Here is a 21,500-nt window from a genome sequence, read left to right as displayed (position 1 = left end):
AAGGTGTTGAAGTTGGAGATGCAGTGAAGAAAAGACAGGAATTACCATTTACCATTTATCCAAGTTGTCCTCCCTTCTTCCTTTGGAGCATATGGAAGAGGGTGGATGGGATAAGGAGCTGGCCAGGAGGGAAGGAAGAGAAGGTGAGCAAGCAGGCGCAGCAGGGTGTGTGTGGGGGGGTACCTAGGTGCAGCAGGGTGTGGGGGGGGGTACCCTCCAGCCTACTTCCTTCTGCAGATGCTTAAGGAACAGGACCCATCGCTACTGTCAGGGGTTGGAGCAGAGACGGTTGTTAGGGCAAGGCCGCTTCCACGCAGTAAGCAGTAATTGGGCGCCCACTGTGTACAGTGGGTGTCCGAGAAAGAGGGTGCGGGGATTGCAAAATAAGAGAAAAAGTGTGGGCGCAGTTACCCAATCTCTTCAACGGTCCACACATAGTAGTATATTAACGTAAGTGCCATGGCTTCATATAAGGAAAAATTACAGCGCGTGCAGTAATTAATACACATGCGAAATATAATTGCATTTTTAATTCATTAAACAGGCACCGGAAAGATTTGAATTTGCTAAAATTAAACGGCTTAAGAAGCAGCTTTAGTGCATGAACGAAGCGCCTACCGCCAGATGCAGCAGCAAACGGCTGGGGGGGACATGCGGGGCCAGCGAACCCGCTCGGCGCGCGGACGCGGGCCGGGACGCAAGCGCGCCCAGGGCCAGCACGAGGCGCAGCCGGGGCCTACGCCCGCCCGGCCGCGCGGCTCCCGCACCACGTGACTCCAGGGGCGGGGCCGGGGCGGGGCCGCGCGCTTCCCGGCGTGCCGCGCGGGGCGGGGCGAGGGCGGAGCCTGCGGGGAGGCGCGGCCGCCACAGGACGTCTGGCTCGGCCCGGCCACCGGACAGCGCGTCCCGCTCTCCCCGGCCGGCCTGCTGCTCCGAGTCGGCGGCGGCGGCGGCGGCGGCGGCGGGCGGCATGCGCGTGTGAGATGCGGCCGCGGGCAGCCCGGACGCGAGCAGCGGCCGCCGCGGCAGCGGAGCGGGCGGGCGCGGCCTCCTCAGCGCGGGGCGCGCGGCGCATGAGGGCGAGCACGCGGGCGCTGGGCAGCCGCCGGCCGCGCCGCCTCCACAAACACTTGTTTAGGACTCGTTCGCCCCGCTGAGGCGCCGGCTCCCCCGCCATGGAGGCCCCGCCCGGCCCCGGGCCCCACGCCGCGGCCTCGGCCTCGGCCGCGGCGCCGCTGCGCGCCCCGGAGGTGGCGCGGCTCCGCGAGGAGCAGGAAAAGGTAACAGGCCGCGCGCCGGCCCGCGCCCCCGCGGGGTCCCGGGGCCCCCGCCGCGCGCCCGGCGCCGGGGCCGCCCCCGCGCCGAGCCCCTGCGCCCCCGGGGCGCGGCGCGCGCGCGCCCCTGGCCCCGACCCCGCGCCCGCGGGGGGCACCGCCTCGGGCCTGCGGAGACGGTGTCGCGGGAAACTTCTGTCACGTGCTTCTGTTGTCGTGTGCGTGGAGCCCTTCGGCCCGCGTGGGGCGCGGGGGGGGCCGGGGGTGTGCCAGGCTGTTGAGCTCGTGCCGAGAGCGAGTTCCTGAACTCGGGGCGCAGCGCCGCGCGTGGGAACCGTGCCGGCCGCGCTCGCGCCGCGGCCGGAAGTGCGCGCCGGGCGCCGCGGGCCCGCTGTCCGGACGCGGCTGGAATGTGTGCTCTTTGTTGCTCGTTATCATCGCGCCGAAGAGTTTGATTAGGTTTGTGACGACACGCTTCAGGTGCAGTGTCGGCTTTGGAGGTCGAGCACCTGGCCAAATAGAGTGCTGGTTTAGTAAGTTTTGACTTCAACCGCATGTAAGTTTGTATTGACACACCGGCGGAGAGGGCATTTCCTGATGGGACTGGAAATGAAGCGTGCCCGGGTTCAGAAACATAGTTACTGTTTAACTTGGGATGTTTTTCCCTTTGAATATTGTAACATTTCAGGTTAACACTATCTCCTGCAAGTTTGAAATTCTTACTTTGAAAAGTTACATTTAATTTACTTAAAGTCCCTTATGTCAAACTGCGAGGGAGTTAAAAGCTTTAGGAAGTTATTTCAAAAGTAAACAGTGAGAATCCCTAACTTTTCCTATTGAACATTTTTGTATAAAAACGACCACTTAGGTGTACAGATATTAGCACTCAGTTCACCTAGGTGAGGGAATTTTCACAGAACCTAGAAAAATCGTGGTTTGCTTGGAAACCACCTGTTGTGGGAATCCTTTCTGCTTTGTGCTGGTTGGTCTAAATTACTTTGTGCATTGGATTTCCTTTTCTGAGAGAGATTTTTCTCTTAATACCACATAAAAGTGTTGGGTTTTAAACTTGGCTTTTTTCAAAATGGGGATTTAAAAATTCAACAAGCTTAGCATGTTTACGTTATAAGACAGGAATGGATCTTAATTTTTTTATGAGAAAAATTAAAAGGCGAAAGAAAAGACTCATGAAAGCAATTTGTTCATTTTTGTAGAACTGTTTTTGGTTCTTGTTCTTTTAGAAAATGCGACGCCGACGCTCAGAAGCCGGCGTCGCCACTGCCTTTAGTCTCCTCCGTAGAGGAACTACTTTTGTCTCCATCGTATATGTGCATGATGCTGACTCGATGTGTTTTTTCCCATTTGGCTTGTTAAGAAGAGATACCCCTGGTTTTATTCTGATGTCAGCGTGGCGGAAATACACAGGGTACATTTGGGGTGCTCTGAACAGCTTATGGTGTGGTACCCAGCTACATGTGAAAACTGCTTTTCTCTAGTTCGTAAGTAGTGCCCCTCAGTATATAGACTGGGCCGTATGTCTGCTTTGGGGGGCAGGAGATCCAAACATACTATTCTAGTAGGTAGCTATTCTGTCATGATAGTTTAGTGCAGGAACACTTTCCCTAGCAGACAGACAGACATCTGTGATGGACTTCATTTTAGGCTTTCAAACCAACCCAGCGGTCAGTACCGTGAGCTCTAGTGAAGCAGAGGTGTTGGGTCATTGCTGGGGTGCCAAAGGGAACACTGGCACAGGCCGGACGTTAGTGTGGCACTTAGGGTTCCTCTATGGAAGTTGGATAAAAGGTGCTTTAGGACGTGGCCTTTCCCTACCTGGGCCCTGTGAGAGAGGTCGAAAACCTGAGGAAATGACTTAAATGACTGTGTTTTCATTTTCCCCTGGGATGCTACCTAGCTAGTAGGCTCTAGATGCTGAGGAAAGAAATGGATTCATTATGTACAATGGGCACCTTAGTTTTAGGAATGTAACAGGTTTTAACCAGGGCCCTCTCTGTTTTTCCTTGCTTATCTTTTGGAACAGTAAATAACAAGGACACAAAATTAGTATCCTGAGGAAAAAAGACAGAGGAGCATGAATGAGCCACGACCCCAATAAATGACAATATCTGTAGTAAATGGGCAGTATTAGATGTTTTAACATTGTTTTCACTTACAACACCAATGCTGAAACTTTCACTTATTCCTTTTTGATCTAGCAAAAAGACATGTACGGAAAGGTTCCTCGAAGCTTTATTTATAATAATGAAAAAATTAAAAATCCAACATTAGGAGATTGGTTAAATATATTACAGTACTTATGAGGAGCTTTTATGCAGACATTAAAAATTGTAGAACAGTATGTATTAATGTGGTTAGAGTTATGTCTATGTGTATGTAAATATTCACACTCATATAGGAAAACACACCGTCTGATGTTTCAAAGGCACACAGTTTCATTTTTTATTTTACCTAAAAGTGAATGAAATTGGCTGGAATTATTTTTTTTTTTCAATAAAGCTTGTTGATAAAACTTAATTAGTTTTAATGAAAACTGAGCTGTTGTATCTTTAATTGCTAAGTACTTTCCGGGCCTGAAAAATAGCTCTTGGCTGGTTTGAGCACCAGTTAAGCAGGTTCATTGCTTTCTTCATAGTTGATAGATACAATTTATTCATTTATTTAAACATCTATCCCATATTTGGTTTCGTTTTTTTTTTTTTTTTTTGGGGGGGAGGGAGGTTTTATTTACTCTAAACTTTAGATCAAAAGATACAGGGACAAGAGGGAACTTGGATTAAATCTTTTCTCATAACCAAGTCTATTTTCACCAGTAGCAGTAGAGCAGTCACTAGAAAATGCTCAGAGGCCTCTCTAGACTGAGTGGTGCTGTGAAATGTACGATCCAGGGCTGTAGCGAGGAGTCCTGGGCTGTAGCGGGGAGTCCTGGGCTGTAGTGGGGAGTCCTGGGCTGTAGCAGGGAGTCCTAGGTGTATAGTGGGGAATCCTGGGTTGCTCTAGGGAGATTTCCTCATACTAGGATCTTGTCACATCTGGCTCTATCTTAGAATTACATTATGTTGAAATTTGGGTTTGTTAGCTAAAGTGGTATTTCTGTGATATCTGTTATTTTATATCTCCAGATACAGTTATCTTTTATTAGCAAAATTACTGAGATTTTATTGTAATGTGAAAACAGTACCATGTAGTATTGTTTTTACAAGTTTATTTGAAGGATAATAGTAACTTTGGAAGAATGTGGATATTATTTTATTATAATTATTACTGAGTGGCTCATGTAATTCTCACTTGGAATTTTGGAATAACTTATACTTTTCTGATGTAGAACCTGGGGAGTTAAATGCATTAAGAGGAAATATTTCAAAAATTTCATAATATAAAACAATAACTTAATGGTGGATTTTTGTATTTCTCATGATAAAACTAAATTGCACATAGTTTAAGAAACTGTCACGGACCCTGTACAACAGCTGTTCCCCTCTTCAAGCCCAGAACCCAAGTCATACAGTTTTTCACCAGATGTTTACTGAGCACCTGTTCCCAGGCAGACACGTTCCGCGGAGGATGCTGAAGTGAACAACACAGAAAGTCCCGCTTTAGGGAGGTTCCGTTCTAGTGGTAGAGACGTGGAATAGGCTCAGTAAACGTGTCCGGGGGTACAGGACAGGCAGGGCTGGGGAGAAGCAAGTGGATGAGGGACTGGTACCGAGTGCGAAGGGCTGAGCGGGGGGGACTTCGAGGGTAAGGGGGTCAGGCGAGTCCCGTCTGTCGCGGATTCGCCCGAGCAGAACCCTAAGGAAAGTGCAGCCCTGGCTGCGTGGAGATTCGAGAAGCGCTTTCCAGTCAGGGCGAACATGTCAGCATGAGGCAGGCGAGACCTGTTTCACAGTAGCGCGAGGATTTGTTTTTTATTTTTGTTAGATGTGAAGCCATTGAAATGTGTTTTGAGAATCATGCTGATCTTAAACTATAAGCTTCCATTTGTCATGTGTGAAGAAAGGGAGACTTGAGGTTGCATTATATAGAGTAAATTCTGTGTGTGCCAGGCATCGTGACAGATGTTTACAGATTTGGTGTTAGAATCTTCATTAACTCTTAATTTTTCAGGTGAACAACTTGGGTTGTTTCTAGTTTTTGCCCTGAACTGTCTCATGGGTTATTTGTGTCTTTTCCAGAGTGGTTCTAATAGTCAGCAGTTCCAAGTTCCTACACTTGGTACTTACTGCCTGTCCTTGTCATATTTGCTAGACATTCTAGTAATAACTGATGAAGTCAGTTACCTTTTCAGATATTTTTTGGCTATTCGCATTGCTTTTTAGTAAAATACCTGCTCTCTTGTTCATTTTCTATTGGGATATTTGTTATATTTTAACTGATTCATACTAATTCTTTATGTACTTTTTGATATGAGTACTTTTTCAGGAATATTTTGTAAATTTCTTCCCTAGTTTGTGGCTTGACTTGACACTCCATAATGGCGTCCTTTGATGAGTAGAAATTCTTAATTTTAACAAGCATTTCCTTTATGGTTAGTGTCTTTTTGTATTGTTTTTATGAGGTCTTTCCTACTCTAGTATTTGAAGATATTCTCCTATGTTTTCTTCTAGAAGTTTTATTGTTTTCCTTTTCACTTTTAGATCTATAATCTACCTGGAATTGATTTTGTGCATAATAGGGTGTTGAGGTCAGGTTTCATGTTTTACCATGTGGCTGTCTAGTTGCCCCATCACCATTTATTGGAAAGATTGTTTTCCACTGCGTTGTCATCTTTGTCATAAGTCAGGTGACTGTATGTTTGGATCTGTTTCTTGAATCTATTCCATTGGCCTGTTTGTCTCTCCTTGTACCAAACCTACACTGTCTAATTATCATAGTTTTATAAGTCATCTTGAAACTTGGTAGTATGTTTTGTTGTGATCCCTCAAGATTTCCTTATTTTATCCTTTCCAATCTTTATGCTGTTTATTTCTTTTTCTTGCTTTTTGCACTGGCTAGGATTTTTAGTGCAATGACGAACAGAAATGGCGATAGTGGTGTTAGCAGTAAACTTAAAAAAACTCATTGAGTATGATGTGGACATCACTTTTTGTATTACTGTGGAATATGTTTTTTATATTCACATATATATTAGGGTAAGGAAATTACTTTACATTCCTAGTTAGCTAATACTTTTTCTGAATAGGCATCGAGGTTTAGAAAGTGTTTTTTCTAAATTTAGTAATCATAAGCAGTTTATTGAAGAAAGTATATTTGATCTTTCTAGTGCCAATTTTTTTTTTTTTTAATTTAAGGATGGCAAAGTTGTAAGAATAAGTCTGCTTATAGTCAAGGATACATTTTATAAGTAGATGAGATTTCAGAACTCATTACATGTGAGTTACAGTTTATTTTAGAACAATTCTATATTATTATTGTTGTTAGCACTTATTATCATGCCAGTCGTGTACCATGAGAAAAAACAACTTTGGAAGTTGTTAATAAACATTATAATGCAGTGTTTCAAGGTGGAATGTACCCCAGGTTCATTGCGGCAGGCCTCTCCAGATCAGGGAGTAGAAGACACCGGTAGTTCCAAAGCATCAGCGGGGAGGGGCTGGAGGAGGCATGGAGTCTGGGCTGCGCCCATAACGGCTCCATTTTGTTCTCCCACCTGATGTGTTCATTCTGGGTCGAAGAATCTTTTAGCTTGTGTCATTCTTGCCATCCTCTCTAGATTGGTGAGTTTCAATCCGTTTTTTCCATCCCAAGGTAGTTTATTTTTTTTTTAAAAGCTAAAACTTTATTTTGAAAAATTGTAAAACAGAAAAGTTGAAAGACTAGTTAAGTCATCAATATTTTGTTCCATGAGCCTTTTCTCTTCCTTCCTTCTTTTCTTTCCTTCTTTTTCTTTTCTTTCTTTTCTCTTTTTTTTCTTTCTTTCTTTCTTTTCCTTTTTGTTTTCTTGTTGAATTATTTGAAAGTTAATTGCAGACATCGTCACATCCTTAATATCTAAGCATGTATCATTTTAGACCAAGGTTATTCTCCTACATAATCATAAAATCCTTTTTCACACCCCAGAAACGAACAGCGACACTCAGTGATGGTATTTAACATATTCAAATTTTCTCAAATTTTTCTAAAAATGTCCTTCATAATTCTTTTTTGGTTTAAGATTCAGAGATTGCATTCGGCCATCTTATCTCTTTAGTAGTCCCCTCTCATCTAAAACAACCCCCTGCCTTTTTTGTCTTTATGAAATTGATATTTGAAGAGTATTTGAAGAACTTATTACAGTTGTCATATAGAATGCTCCACAATTTGGATGACCGATGAATATAATCGTGAAGAGACAGAGTTAAAAATTTTTGGCAAGAGTATTACAGGATGATGGTGACTTCCTACTGCATCATCAGGAAACATGCGTTGCTCTCCTATTACTGGTGTTGCTAATTACTTGTTTAAGGGGGTGTCTGTCAGAACTCTGCATGGTAAAGTTACCTTTCCCTTATGTAAGGAATAAGTGGTAATAATACTTAAAGATAGTGTAAATATCTTGTGCCCCAAGCATCCTTTACCATGGATGATCCTTGCCTAAATCAGTTGTTATATTGGTGCAGATTAGTGATTTTCTAACATCTATATTTTTAGCTGGCATTTTTCTGAAAACAAGAACATCTGTTCTTTTAGTATCACTATAGACTCCTGTTTTTCTTTTTTCTTTTTTTTTAATTCAGTGTGTTATAATTTGTCATTATTCTTTTTTTATGCTCAGATTGTCCTAAATTTGGCCAGTGGAAGCCCCTTCAAGCTGGCTCCTACATCATTTTAACATGTCCCATCATTCTTTAATCATTACCTTGCTTTCTGGCATGAGGTTGTTGGGCTTACCTTTCCTAGTTTTCTTGCCTTAGTCCTGAATTCGAGTTAATTTTCAATACTCACAAAATAACCTTCCAGGATTTTGCTTGGAGTGCATTTAATCTAAAGATCAATTTGGGGAGGATTGACATGTTTACAATATTAAGTTTTCCAATCCATCAACATGGTATATTTTTCTATTTAGTTTTTTCATAACTTCTTTGAGTATCGGCTTTGTTTAGTATATACATCTTATATGTAGTGTTTTAGATTTATCCTTAGATATTTATTATTTTTATCACACTTTATAATTTATTTGCTATTTTATCTTTTGCTATATGTAGACCTGTACTTGATTTTTGTGTATTGACTGTAAAATTTACTTGAATTTGAATTGCTGTCTGTGTATTCTGATAGTATGTGTACAGATATATACAGGCATGTTATCTGAGTAATAGTTTTATTTTTTCAAGTTCTCAAGGCTTTTATTTTATTTTTTGCCTTGTTGAATGATTTGGACCTTTTAAAAGTAGTGATAGTAGGCTTCCTTATCTAGTTCTGCATATGAGAGAGGAACAGTTTTACCATTAAAATGTTCCCTGTAGGCTTTTGGCACTCTTTATGAAAATGAGGAAATGTTCCCTTATTCTATTTTGCTAGTTTTATCATGAATGGATGTTAAATTTTATCAAGTGCTTTTTCTATGTTTATGGAGATATTAATATGGCAAATTAATGTGATTTTTGAAAATACTGAAACACCATCGCATGCCTGGGGAAAGCCCCCTTGCATATGATGTGTTTACTTTTTTATATGTTGCTAGATTTCATATTACAGTGAGCTCTGTTGAAACAAAGAGTGCTAGCTCCCATCCCTGATTGGTCCATTTTTGTGCAAATGAAGACTTCAAAGCTTCAGTTTGATTGGTCCAGATAGCACACCAGGCGCTCCTTTGTAAGGGTTTGCTCAGACCGCAGGAACCCAGTTTTGTGGGTGGCTCAGTGCAGTTTTTCCCTGAAGGATAGATAGAGAGCGTGTTTAGTGGTGACTACTACACTGTTTATAAATTTGAGCCCAATAGCCAGCAGGAGTTCTTAACAGGCACATTAATTCTTGGGGTCGACAGTTTAATGAGGGATATTGGTCCAATTTTCTTTTCTTGTAATGCCCATGTTAGGTTTTAGTTTCAGGGTTATGCTGGCCTCATAAAACGACTCTCATTTTTGTGTATTTTATAAAAGTGTTTGTATAACATCGGTGTTGTTTCTAACTTAAATGTTTGGAGTTATTCATCAGTAAAGCTCTCTGGGCCTAGTATTTTCCTTGTTTGGGTATTTAAAAATATGGATGCAGTTTCTTTGTCAGTGAAAGGACTATCCAGATTTTCTATTTCTAAATGTGTCAGTTTTGGAAATGTGTTTTTTCAAGGAATTTTTATTTTTATCTAAGTTTTAAAATTTACTGGCCTTGAGTTGTTTGTTATATCTTCTTTTTAATATGTGTAGGTTTGATAGCGATATCTTTCTTTTGATGTCTGTGATTTGCAATTTGTACGTGCTTCCCGCCCCCCACCCTTGATTTGTCTTTGTCTTCCTAGGGGTATATCAACGCTGTCAAGCTTTTTAAAGAACCAGTTTTTGACTTTATTAATTTTTCTTTGTAATTCGTTTTTCTACTTCATTAATTTCTGCTTCTATTTATTTATTCCTTTAAAAAATTTTCTGTTCTGTAAATTTTTTCTGGCTTCTTGAGGTGAAAGCTACTAGAGAAGAAAAAGCCACTGATTTTTACCATTCTTTATACTATATGTATTTGAGTTTTATAGTTTTATGTTTTTCTCATTACCTTATACCCCACACATTTTGTATGTTATTTTTATTATCAGTCATATAAAATATTTTCTAATTTCTATTAGAAATTGTCTATTGACCCACAATATTTAGAAATATGTTGCTTAATTTGGAAACATTGAGTATTTTCTGTTTTTCTATTGTCATATTCTGTTCTGGTCAAAGAACGCATTTTTGCAAAACTGAAATTTAAGACTTACCTTACAGACTACTTACTATATTATCTGTTTTGGTCAATGTTCCATCATTTACTTGGAAAGAATGTAAATGCTGCTGTTTTTGAGTTCCACATATGTTTATTAGCCCGAGTTGATTGAATGTGGTGTCGGAGTATCTTAATATTCTTGTTAATTTTTTTGTTTGCTAATCCTATCAGCTATGAAGAGATGTGTTTTAGAATTTCCACGGTGGTTGTCTATTTATCTTTTTCTTTACTTTGCTTTCGTACATTTTGAAGTTATGTCATTTGATGCATGTAAATTTAGGACTATAATAGCTTCCTGGTCAGTTGTCATTTTTATCATTCTGAATTCTTTTTATTTCTAGTGATGCTTCTTGCCTTCAAGTCTCCTTTGTCAAATATTCATCTGGTTATATCAGCTTATTTTGTTTTGCTGGTTTTCATGATTTATCTTTTTTTTTATCTTTTAGATTCAATCTATTTGTGTTCAAAGGATGTTTCGTAGAAACAGCATATAATTATGGTTTTAAAAATTCAGTCTGGACAACTTTTCCTTTTATCTAGAATATTTAGTCCATTTCTGTGTGATAGAATTACTGATCTATATAGTTTCACTCTTATCGCCTCTCTACTTGACTTTTTACTTTTGATTTTAAAAATTGTAATAAAATATGCAAAACATGAAATTGATCATTTAAGTAATTTTGAAGTGTATATTGCAGTGGCATTAAGTACATTCACATTGTTGTGCAACTATCACCACCATCCATCTCCAGAACTTTTCTTTATCTTGCAAAACTGAAACTACCCATTAAACAATAAGTCCCACCTCCCTTTCCCCCATTCCCTGATGAGTACCATTTTACTTTCGGTCTCTGAATTTGACTACTCTAGAAAGCTCATGTAAGAGCAGTCATGCAGTAATTACCCTTTTGTGACTGGCTTATTTCACTTAGCATAATGTCTTCAAGGTAGACTATATCAGAATTCTCATCCTTTTAAAGACTGAATAATATTCCATTATATGTATAAAACACATTTTGTTACTCATTCATCCACTGATGGATATGGGTTGCTTTTACCTTTTGACCATTGTGAATGATACTACTGTGAACATGAGTTTGTGCAAGTGTCCGAGTCCCTGCTTTCAGTTCTGGGTGTGTCCCAGGAGGGGATTGCTGCACCATGTGGCAATTCTTTGTTTATTGGAGGAACCACCACACTGCTTTCCGTGGTGGCTGCACCGTATTCCGTTTCCACCAACAGTGTAGTCTTCAACTTTTTTCACAGCTTTAGCAACGCTTTTTACTATTTTTTCAAATAGCTTTTCTAATGGGCGTGAAGTGATACCTACTTTGATATTCTTTTTTTTCCTGCTTTTTTTAGGGCCTTCCTTTGACTTTAATCAAACATACTTTATTGTTGTATTTCCTTCCCTGTGTTAACTTGTTTATGATACATTCTTTTTTACTGTGGTACCTTAGTACAGTATATGTTTCATCGGTACTAAATATACTATATATTTATACTATATTTTTTATTGTTGTTTCTTACCAGGGAAATTTTTCCTAGAGATCACAACATGCATTCATTTATCTATCCTGTTTGTATTCTCGTTTCAATGTATTTTAATTCTAGGTGTTTTATTTTTATTTTTTGTTTTTTATTTTATTTTTTAGGTGAGGCAACCCTTGGTTGACCTCACAGATCGTAAGGACCTTGCTTACAAGTCCCTTATTTTTTATTTTTTACTCCTACAGCACCTGGTCTTCCTAGATGGTCTCCCATCCAAGGCCTAACTAGGCCCGACCCTGCTTAGCTCCGAGATCAGATGGGATTGGGCTTGTTCAGGGTGGCATGGCCACAGAATAATTTTAGGCGTTTTAAACAGAATAATATTTTATTAATTGTTCTACACGATCAATATCGATTCACCTGTACCTTTGTAAAAATTGTCTGTATAGTTGCTCTTTAGTTCTTTATGCATTTATATTTCTTTGATAATCCCTGTAGTATCTTCCCCACCCCCCCACCCCTCCCCAGCTTTATTGAGATGTGGTGACACATACTGCTGGGTAAGTTTAAGGTGTACAGGTGTTGATTTGATACACTTACACATTGCAGTGATGGCCACCTTAGTGTTAGCTGACACCATCATGTCACATATTACCTATTGTATTTCAGTGAAAATCTGCTGGCACATGGCTCTGTGAAAATGTTTATTTTTCTTCATGTTGGAGGGTCTTTTTGCTGCGTATGCAGTGATAGATTTTCAGTTATTTTTTTCAGCACTTTAAGACTTTTTTCTAGTTTCCAGTTTCCATTTTTTGTTGAAGCTGCCTCTAGCCCTGAGTCTTCGTCTTGCTGTTCTGAAGGCGGTGTATCTCCTCACTGCTTTTTCTCCACCCTGCTGCTTGTAACACTTTCTTCGGTTTCCGTCAGTGTAACTCTATTGTGCCTCGATGCATTCAGCTATTTGTATTTACTCCTTGATGACATGTCCAGTATTTGTGTAAAAAGGGACTGGGTTTGAATATGAGAAATGTGTTAGAATCCTATATAGGAGAAAACTGGGGTAAATGTAAAAGTTGGGGTTAGATAATCATTTTGATTCCATCCTAGTTACATTTTTTGAATAAGAACATTTAAGTCTTTTAGCAAGTTGCTCTATATAATTGCAGTTAACTTTTGGTAGTAGTTTTGGTATTTTTGCTTTTCAGCATCTTTATAAAGTAAATTTGTTTAAAATTTTTATATGGAAATACTCAGCAGTTTGTTGCAGTTTATTACTCTTTATTGCATTTTTTTTTTTTTTTTTTGGTCAGGAACCTGTAGTCAATTCTTTCCCTCTTTGCAAAGAGGTTTATTTAAAAGACCTGTAAAGTTTTACTAATGCTGTTGATTAAGACTTCTTGTATACCTCGGTAATGACATTTATACATCTATTTAATTGACAGTATGATCTTTACGAAGTTATTTTCAACCTTTTAAGTAACTGTCAGATAACAATGCATGTCCAGTATCAGCGAGCTTTAGCCACCGCGGAAACTTTTTCCTTTGTGACTCAACAGCATTAAAATCCCAAATTGTATGATTTACCTTGAAGACACAGTCTAGCAAGAAAAGCAAACCATATAAATTTGGACAGCTCTGATTAGTATAATCCTTAGGTGGTTATTTTATACATTAACCAATATGGGAAGAATTTGAAATTGCAATACAATGAAAAGTTTTAGAAGTGAAGGGAAGCATTTTCGAGAGAAATAGCATTTGTGACTTGGGGCACACGTACCTGTCAGGCTTTCTATTCCAGTCTGGTTTTAAGGTGGCGCCGTGTCTAACATGCAGCACGCATAGACTGATGCCCCCTTGTGGACCGTTTCCAAAGTAAATAGCACAGGTGGAAATAAGGGGTTGAGATCGTAGCATGTGAAATCATTCCTTCTTTCCTTTATAAAGTCATTTTTAAAAAGTGACTTCTGCGGAAAAACAACAAAGGAATTATTATTCCTCTATTCCATATACTTTATTAACTACAATTTGCCAACTGTTACTTTAACCCTTCGTAACAGAATGTGTGCATGGATGTTAGGTGGACTCCGATGTAAAGAAAAACAGGTGTCGGATGGGCTTTTCCACCTTCGTCATCCTGGGCATCTAATTCGGTTATTGTGAGCGCCTTAACATGTGATGAGATGGCGTGGTAATTACAGGGCTAGCGCACGACCCTCTCCTTCTCCCCCGCCCCACACACCTGCACACACACTCCCGGGCTTGGGAAAGTCGGCGTTCATACTTAGTTACTTGACCGGAAAGGGCGTCGGAGGGAATAAGGACTTTTGTTAGTGAACTGGTGAGTTGACACTTACTTGCTTTTACTGACATTATTGGTAAGGCCTTGTTCGTGTGCGACTGGGTTAATGGAGCAATTGGAGAAGTAGGAGCAGCAGTGTTTGAAGCAGGAGAGACTGCAGATGCTTTTCTTCTGCACTCAGTCAGATGCGTGCGGGTCAGAAGCTGCCCGACACCGTGAGTGTGCGCTCGGAGCTTAGCGAGACCTGGCTCTAAAACCGACTTTCTCTCCCACCAGGTCTCGGGCAGCCCTATCACATAGGGGATGGCACTTCGTCTCCGAACGCAGATTTCGTCTCTTTAAGGAGGAACTGTTTGCAGCTTGATTTTTATCATCTGAAATTTTGGCAAAACTCTATGATTATTACTTTTAGGGTAGGGGCAATTTTGAGTTATAAAGAAAGTACCAAATGACTTACTACTGGGTTGTTGGTGAAGGCTTAATGAGACTGTGTCTTAAAAAGTGGTAAATCTGCTCATAGCACCCCCTCGTTTAGTCCACTTGTGGACTTAGTGCTCTGTTACTACCCAAGTACATATTTTATTTATAAATTTCTGGCTGTAAGTGCGATTATATTAAAGAATTTACTAGGTCAATTATTTTAACTGTCGAAGACTACTAACCAATCCTTTTTATAAAAATGATTCAATAAGATTTCTTTTTTCCTTAAGGAGTAATAGTTGCATGTTTTGACAGCCTTAATTAAAAAAACTAGTATTGTTCCTCAATATCCATCTTACTTAAAAAAAAGCTTCGTGAAAGACAACAAAATAATGAAATGTTTTTTGTTGTTTTGCTTTATTTTTCAAGAGTTGCTTATAGAACCAGACTCAGTATCTTAGTCACTTTGTTTATTTAATGCTTAAAGGAATTAATCTGAGCCCATTTTCAGAGGAAGTAAGATTATTTGGAATTACTTAATTTAACAGGAAAATAAGATTTGTTTTTTTTAACTAGGTAGATTCAGGTTTGAATCATAAGATTTTCTTCCATCTAAAATTTTCCTTGGCAGCTAAGTTGTAGAAATTTACTAATTTTTCAAAATAACTTTCTGTAAAAGAGAAGTAAACTAAAAATATCTCAAAATATAAATACAACTGCTTGGGCTCAAGTGTTTTTTGAAAGGAGGCACACTCTAAGTAAACGAGGATAATTGCCGACGTATCATCAGAAGGCTATTCTGTTTTCATGCCTGGCCTCTTTCACCTTTTCCTTTATTTCTTTGGTTCTCATAATATCTGGCCCACACTTGGGGAGCACCTAACTGAAGTCTCTGTTGTTCTAAACCCTCCATGTAATTAATACAGACCTTAATGTAAGACAGTATTTTGGCAGTACAATTTCCCTTGTAAATTATGAAATGGATTTTTGTTGTTTTATCCTTGAATATCAGACTATTTTAGGAAAGAAAAGGGGCAAGGTGGGAGGGTAGGGTGGGGAAGAGGGAGCTAGAACAAAGTGAGAGTGGAGCGTGGGGGTGACGCAGAAACGCCTGCCGCTCTACCAGGGACTTGTTTTTTAAACATAAAAAGCATATGTGCCAAATTTACATATTTACTAATTAAAAAGGCTTCCTGGAAACATTAAGTAGACTATCTTCTATAACCTTTAACACTGTCACTAATGGATATTGCATAGAAAATTTCATCGAAGGTCCTTTAAATAATGTAAATGATTATGAATATGTAACTAGTTAATATGCAGCTACGACAGGATTATCATGTGAGGTTAATGAACATCCTGCTCTCGTGCTTCGCAGGCCTTTCTCTCTGTGCTTTTGGCTCACTTCATGCTTGGGAACACATGGGATTGCAGAGCATCCTGGCGTTTTTGGGTCTCGTCTTTTAATGGGGTTGTTAAATAGGAACTTTATAAAAAGGGTTTCAGGAAAATTTTTTTCTTTTTCAATTTACATTTAATTCTGTTTGTCTATTTTATAATTACTGCCAAATCAGAAACAGTGGAATGGATTGATGTAGTTTTAGGCTTGCTCTTCCAGATGTAAAGTCAGCGCTCTATTACATATTACCACTGTTATTAAGTGTTGCTATGTGATTGATACTTACTGAGAGATCTTCATTCTGAGACAGACTTTTTATGCTGAGTTAATGTGTAGTATGGTTGGGCATCTGATTACAGCATGTATTTTGGTACAGGATTGCTGTCTTAGTGTTTAAAATGTCCCAAAGGAAGACATTTATTTCAGGAATTAAACGTTATAATAAAAGAAATTTAGTGACAGCCTCCCCCACCAAATCTGGTGATTTTGGGGTAAAACATTGAGCACATATACAAGAGACAATATCGGTATCTAGAACAGTAAAGTAGAGCAGTGTGTTTCAAACCAGATAATACTGCCTTCCCCCCCCCCCCCGCCTCCCACGCAGCCTTGTATTAAGCCTTTTGGCTTTTATTCCTTAGTTTCTCTGTCTCTAAAATGGTGCTACAGTATTCAAGATTATTGTTTTACATTTTTATTAATGGATAATTTAAAAACAGATGATTAGTAATTCTTAGAAACAATGTTATTTTTTAAATTGTTATTCAAGTGTTTTTTTTTGTCTCCTTACTGGTTAGTGTTCTTATTTGTTTTCTGAGCATTTTGAGAACCTGCTGAAATATTTCTTAAGGGGAACAAATAACTCGTGTACTTAATTTTATTGTTTTAGTATTATAAACATAGTTTAAGCTGGCTATGAAGTGCTTAAAATTTTATCATAATTCACTGGGGGAACAAATGAGCTGTTCAGAGCATCTCTTTATCCCAAGTATTTCTTTTTAAAAATGTAGTAGAAAAATATCACTGAATTCATTTTTAATGCATCAGAATAAAAATTACAGGTGAAAACATTTGGAGATATACTGACAAAATAAAATATTTTCACTACTGTCTTTTTTTTTTTTTACTGATGAAACGTGGATGTTACATTGTTTTTTTGTTATTTATAACATTTGTGTATGCTACAAAATATGTAACATTGAAAACAGGTCTGTAGATTGTATAAAATACTAGTTATCTTATATCAAATGTCATCTAATAGTTATGAAGCGGGTTTTGTACCAAAGTATGAACTGGGAAGCTGTAATTTGTTCTGCAGTTATCAGCCTGCATTAGAGGGTTATGATAAAGTATGCTGCTTAAAAACTAACATTCACATCTCTGTGCATTTGACAAATAAAAATGTAAAGTGAGATGCTGTTAAATCTGTAAAGCTACTGTTCTAGTTTTCTGATACACTGATTGTGTAGCTTTGTGTATAGCCCTGTTTTTTCATGAGTAGTTATCTGTTTTCATGACAGGTGGTCACTAGCTGCCAAGAGAAAATTCAGCACTGGTGAGTGAAAGATGCTTTTATTACATTTCTGAAATACTGATGGGCTTACCTGTTTGTGTTTGAATAAAGTATGTACTGTTTTTTTGTAACCCATAATTGAATTCTTCTAGTAATCTCCATTTTGAATGCTTTTGCCACTAATTTGTATTGTCTTTCAGTGTTTACAGGCTTACATGTTCCATGATTTCCTGAAATTGTGTCACCATTTGTGTTTATTCTAATTGTCTTTTTTCCTCTTTTTTTTTTAAGTTAGAATAATATTAATATTATTATGAAGTGGAGACAGACATTTTGAATTGGACTGATCATGGCTTTATTTGGGAATATTTCTCATATTTATAGTAGAATAGTAATTGGAATCAGTTGTTTTAAAAAAAATGATGGAAATGTGCACATTTTCCTGAAGTTCGAAAAATCTAATTAATTGCCTGCGTCTCAAAGCTTGCTTTATGGACTGTACTTTTTTCAGATGCAGAGAGAAAGAAAGCATATCTATCATATCTGTTTTAATGGGCTAATCTTTAGTTAATAGGACAATGCTTGGTAAATAACACACTTTCTTATGTCTTCTGAGGAAAACGCTCAATTTAATGGTGAATAAAATCTTATATTATGAGTTGTCACGAGGTCTAGCTGTTGATCTTAGCGATATCAAATTACAATCCATCCATGCTGTGTTTACGAAGGCTTTACTCTGAGAACAACAGGAGCTGTCTTGATTATTGTCTGCAGGGTTATTGCAAAATCATGGTAACTGCCCCTTTAGCAGTGAGATTAAACCTTTGGTTATACACCATCAAGCATATAATATTTTAAATTTATTTTAAGAGGCTTTTTCTTCATGCCTGAGAGATCTCCAAGGAAATAATTTATAGTTAGTGTATATCAAATGTTTTTTGGTTCAAACGCACATAGGCTGCAAGCCGTGGATAAGAGTGGGACTCAGTATAATCTGTACACAGCATCTTATTACATTCTGACTATTGGCTTGCAGAAAATCATCTAAAACCAATAATATCCACTTTATAAATAAAATTCAGGGAGTTCATTAATTTTCAATAAATGCTGTAGTCGCATCCACTGCTGGTGTCTGTCAGCATTTCTGCAACGGACCATTCGCTTTTCATTGTACATTCAGTCCAGGTTAAAACTTGAAATGCAAGTCTTGGCCAAAGAGAAAAGACGGAGACACCCTCCCCTTGCTAATTTGGTCAAAGCGAACCGTTTTACAAATTATTCGAAGGGGAAATTTTACGAATGCGGACCCTTCTCTCAGCGGGTTTTGGTAAGGAATTCAGGGAATTAGCAAAAGGTCGGATCCACTCAGCGGGCCCTGATGGACACAGATGTGGGAATAGCAGCTCGCGTCTGGCCCGGGTGGCGAGAGGCTTTCCCCGTCACACGGGGATTCTTTGGGGCCAGTGGGCACGGTTCTGTGTTTTTATCCACAGCACCTCCTCCTGCGTTTGGCACATTGTATGCACTCAATAAATGTCTGAGTAAACGAAGACCAAGTATATCATCGTTTTGTATGTAACATTTTAGTTTATCAGTACGGTATCAGTGCCCAAGTCTGGTGAGCACTGACAGACAGAAATGTGACATTTACTTCAGGGTGGGTTCATGTGACTCTCAGTCTCAATTTCCAGTTTCCCAAAGCACTCCAAACTGTAGAAGCTTAGCATGTTTACCTACATGCATCTTAAGGAGTGTAGCACCTTATTTATACATTCAAAATTCAAATAATGCTTTCCAGTTAGAATTTGCTTTTTCCTCCGAATCATTTCTAACTAATATGGCTCAGGAAACAGACGTTTCTGTTTGTTTTTAGTGAGGCTCTGACATTGCTAGAATCTAAATGGCCAGTGAACTCACTAATTTATTATATTAAAAACATGAAGCCAAAGTGTCTCCGTTCTTCTGAAAGCCAGAGAATTGCTATTTGGGAGCATTGTGGCGTTCTCGTGGTATTTTTATCCTCTTAATTTCACAAACAATGATTGAGTTCCTACCATATGCCAGCATTATGCTGCTGTTCGGATTTGAAAGACCCTGCTATGAGGAGGAATTCATAGTCGGACACTAAACAGGGAAATCACAATGATTTTGTGCTATTTGCAGAGAAATAGGAAGCAAGAACAGCGTCCGGAACCATGCTGAAGGGCGTCTCGCACACTGCTTTGAAAAGCACGTTACTTCTTTTTACCCCTTGGCATTGGCCTAGGCTGAAATATAATTCATGTAGCTAAGCTCCCCCTCTTTATGGTTATATGCTAATGTCATAAGGAATAGCAAACTATATGATTTTTAAAAAATGAGTTCTCATGCTAGTGATGTCTGAGTGCTCGTGTATACACTTTCAAAGAATCCTTTATTTAAAGGACAAGGAATGAATATTCTAGGCTTCAAAAATAATCTAAATTAAAAAAATATGTGGGACAGAAAGTAAAAAAAAAATTGTAGAAAAAAGGATAGGAGTAAAAAAGTAGGATGTGTCCCCCCACACCTAGTTTTTCCAGAAAATTAATTCAAATCTAAGAACTTTGGTGAACTAAAGATATTTATAGTATTTGTTTAGTTAATAATAGGTAAAAAGGAAATGTTTGAGCCTGATAGTTGAAAATTTATGTAACACTTGTAGAGGTAATAGTGGCTTTCAATTTAGTGAAGATTAAAAAAATTTTTAATACAACTCTTTTTCTTATCCTTTTTACTTAACTCGAGAAATAAGGTATTATAAAGCCCACATGCTGTTTTCTCATAAAACGTGGGCGTTTCCATTGTTTGATCGACTAGAGGCTAGTTTTTCTGTTTGTAGAGTGTTGGTAATTTTTTATATTTTTAAATCTTTCCTGACGAGCATGGGCTTTGGAGTCACAGACCCACATTTGAATCCTGTCACTTACTAACTTTGGAACCTTGGGTGAATTCCTATGATTTTCAGCTTTCTCCATGCAAAGTGATGATGATTCTACTTAACTTGAAAATCAAGCGAGATAACGTCGAAGGGTGACACCCTGCCCAGCCCTTGGTGAATCTTGATATAGGCTCTGAGTCTTTTTTGAAAATTTTAATCATCAGGTGAATAAAGAAAAACAAACAAATAGAAAAACAACCAAAGCTTTGTAAATATTTCTGAATATTTTGTGTTCATGCCAATCTTCTTTTATCATGGCGGAGCGATGGGTTTCTAAACAGTATTATTAAAGCTTCCCATTCATGTTTTAAAATAACTTTTTATGGAGAATTTCAAACGAAAGGTGACAGAGCGGCGTGGCGAGTTCACGCGTGCACATTGCTCAGTGTCAGTGTTTGTCAGCTCAGCGTTTGGAGGGCCCGTGCTGCCCTCCGCCCCCGCCCCCGGCTGTTTGGAAATGAATCTAAAACGTGTCATTCCATCTGGAAGTATTTCTGTATAGACCTTTGATACATAAAATACTTTACATTAACTTTCAAAAATTTAAAGTAAAAAACCTAAAATTAGGCAACATATATAGTTCAAAATTTAAGAAGTACAAAAGAGTGTAAATGGTGTGTAGTTTCCCTCCTACTCCTTTCCTCCAATTCTCTGTTCTCTTTGTAAACATCTGTTTTTTACCAGTTTCTTGTAAATCTTTTAGAAATTGTTTGCGTAAGGTGTATGTGTGTATGTATGTATATGAGTGTGCGTGTGTTTGTCACATGTATATGTGTGCGCACGCACACACACTCATCATTTTGACAAAAATGAAATCTGAGCATACACTTTATTTAATACTATACCTTGAAGATTATTCTCAATGATTAGTTAACTCTGATTCTTTATTTCATTCCCATAAGCTTCATTGTGTATCAGATGTCTGATTTTTAAAGTTACCAAATAAGGTTTGGTACTAATACTTTTAAATTACGACCACATCCCTGAAAGTACAGCTCCTGTAATTCAAACTATACCCTTGCTAGGTGGTTCTATCCATATTTATTGTTCCTTGATAAAATCACTCCAAAACTTGGTAGGTTAAAGCAACAACCGTTGACCCATGTGTGGAGGGCACGTGGGGCTGGGCACAGCTGTCGTGTCTGGCTGCGTGGAGGCCGGGCCAGCGGGCTGTCCTCAGTGGCCTCACCCACAGGTCCGGTGGCCGTTGCTGCTGCGCGCGGGGCCCCTCT

At 39.0% G+C, this 21,500-nt stretch overlaps 1 protein-coding gene and 1 pseudogene across 1 annotated transcript in view; one reads left to right on the top strand and one right to left on the bottom strand.

Annotated features, from left to right (window-relative positions):
* The first annotated feature begins 1,028 nt into the window (after window positions 1-1,028).
* URI1 (URI1 prefoldin like chaperone) overlaps window positions 1,029-21,500 on the top strand; it is a 51,702-nt gene continuing 31,230 nt past the window's right edge. Inside the window, exons 1-2 of the mRNA XM_016154995.2 lie at window positions 1,029-1,280; window positions 17,317-17,351. Coding sequence (XP_016010481.2) covers window positions 1,176-1,280; window positions 17,317-17,351 — 140 coding nt within the window. The 5' untranslated portion in view covers window positions 1,029-1,175. The remainder of the gene's footprint in view (window positions 1,281-17,316; window positions 17,352-21,500) is intronic.
* On the bottom strand, window positions 11,915-12,032 carry LOC118611908 (annotated as a pseudogene).

The sequence above is a fragment of the Rousettus aegyptiacus genome, unplaced genomic scaffold, assembly GCF_014176215.1.
Source record: "Rousettus aegyptiacus isolate mRouAeg1 unplaced genomic scaffold, mRouAeg1.p scaffold_m13_p_14, whole genome shotgun sequence".
Taxonomy (NCBI): Eukaryota; Metazoa; Chordata; class Mammalia; order Chiroptera; family Pteropodidae; genus Rousettus; species Rousettus aegyptiacus.
The sequence above is the reverse complement of the archived record's forward strand: the minus strand, read 5'-3'. Positions and strand labels throughout refer to the sequence as shown.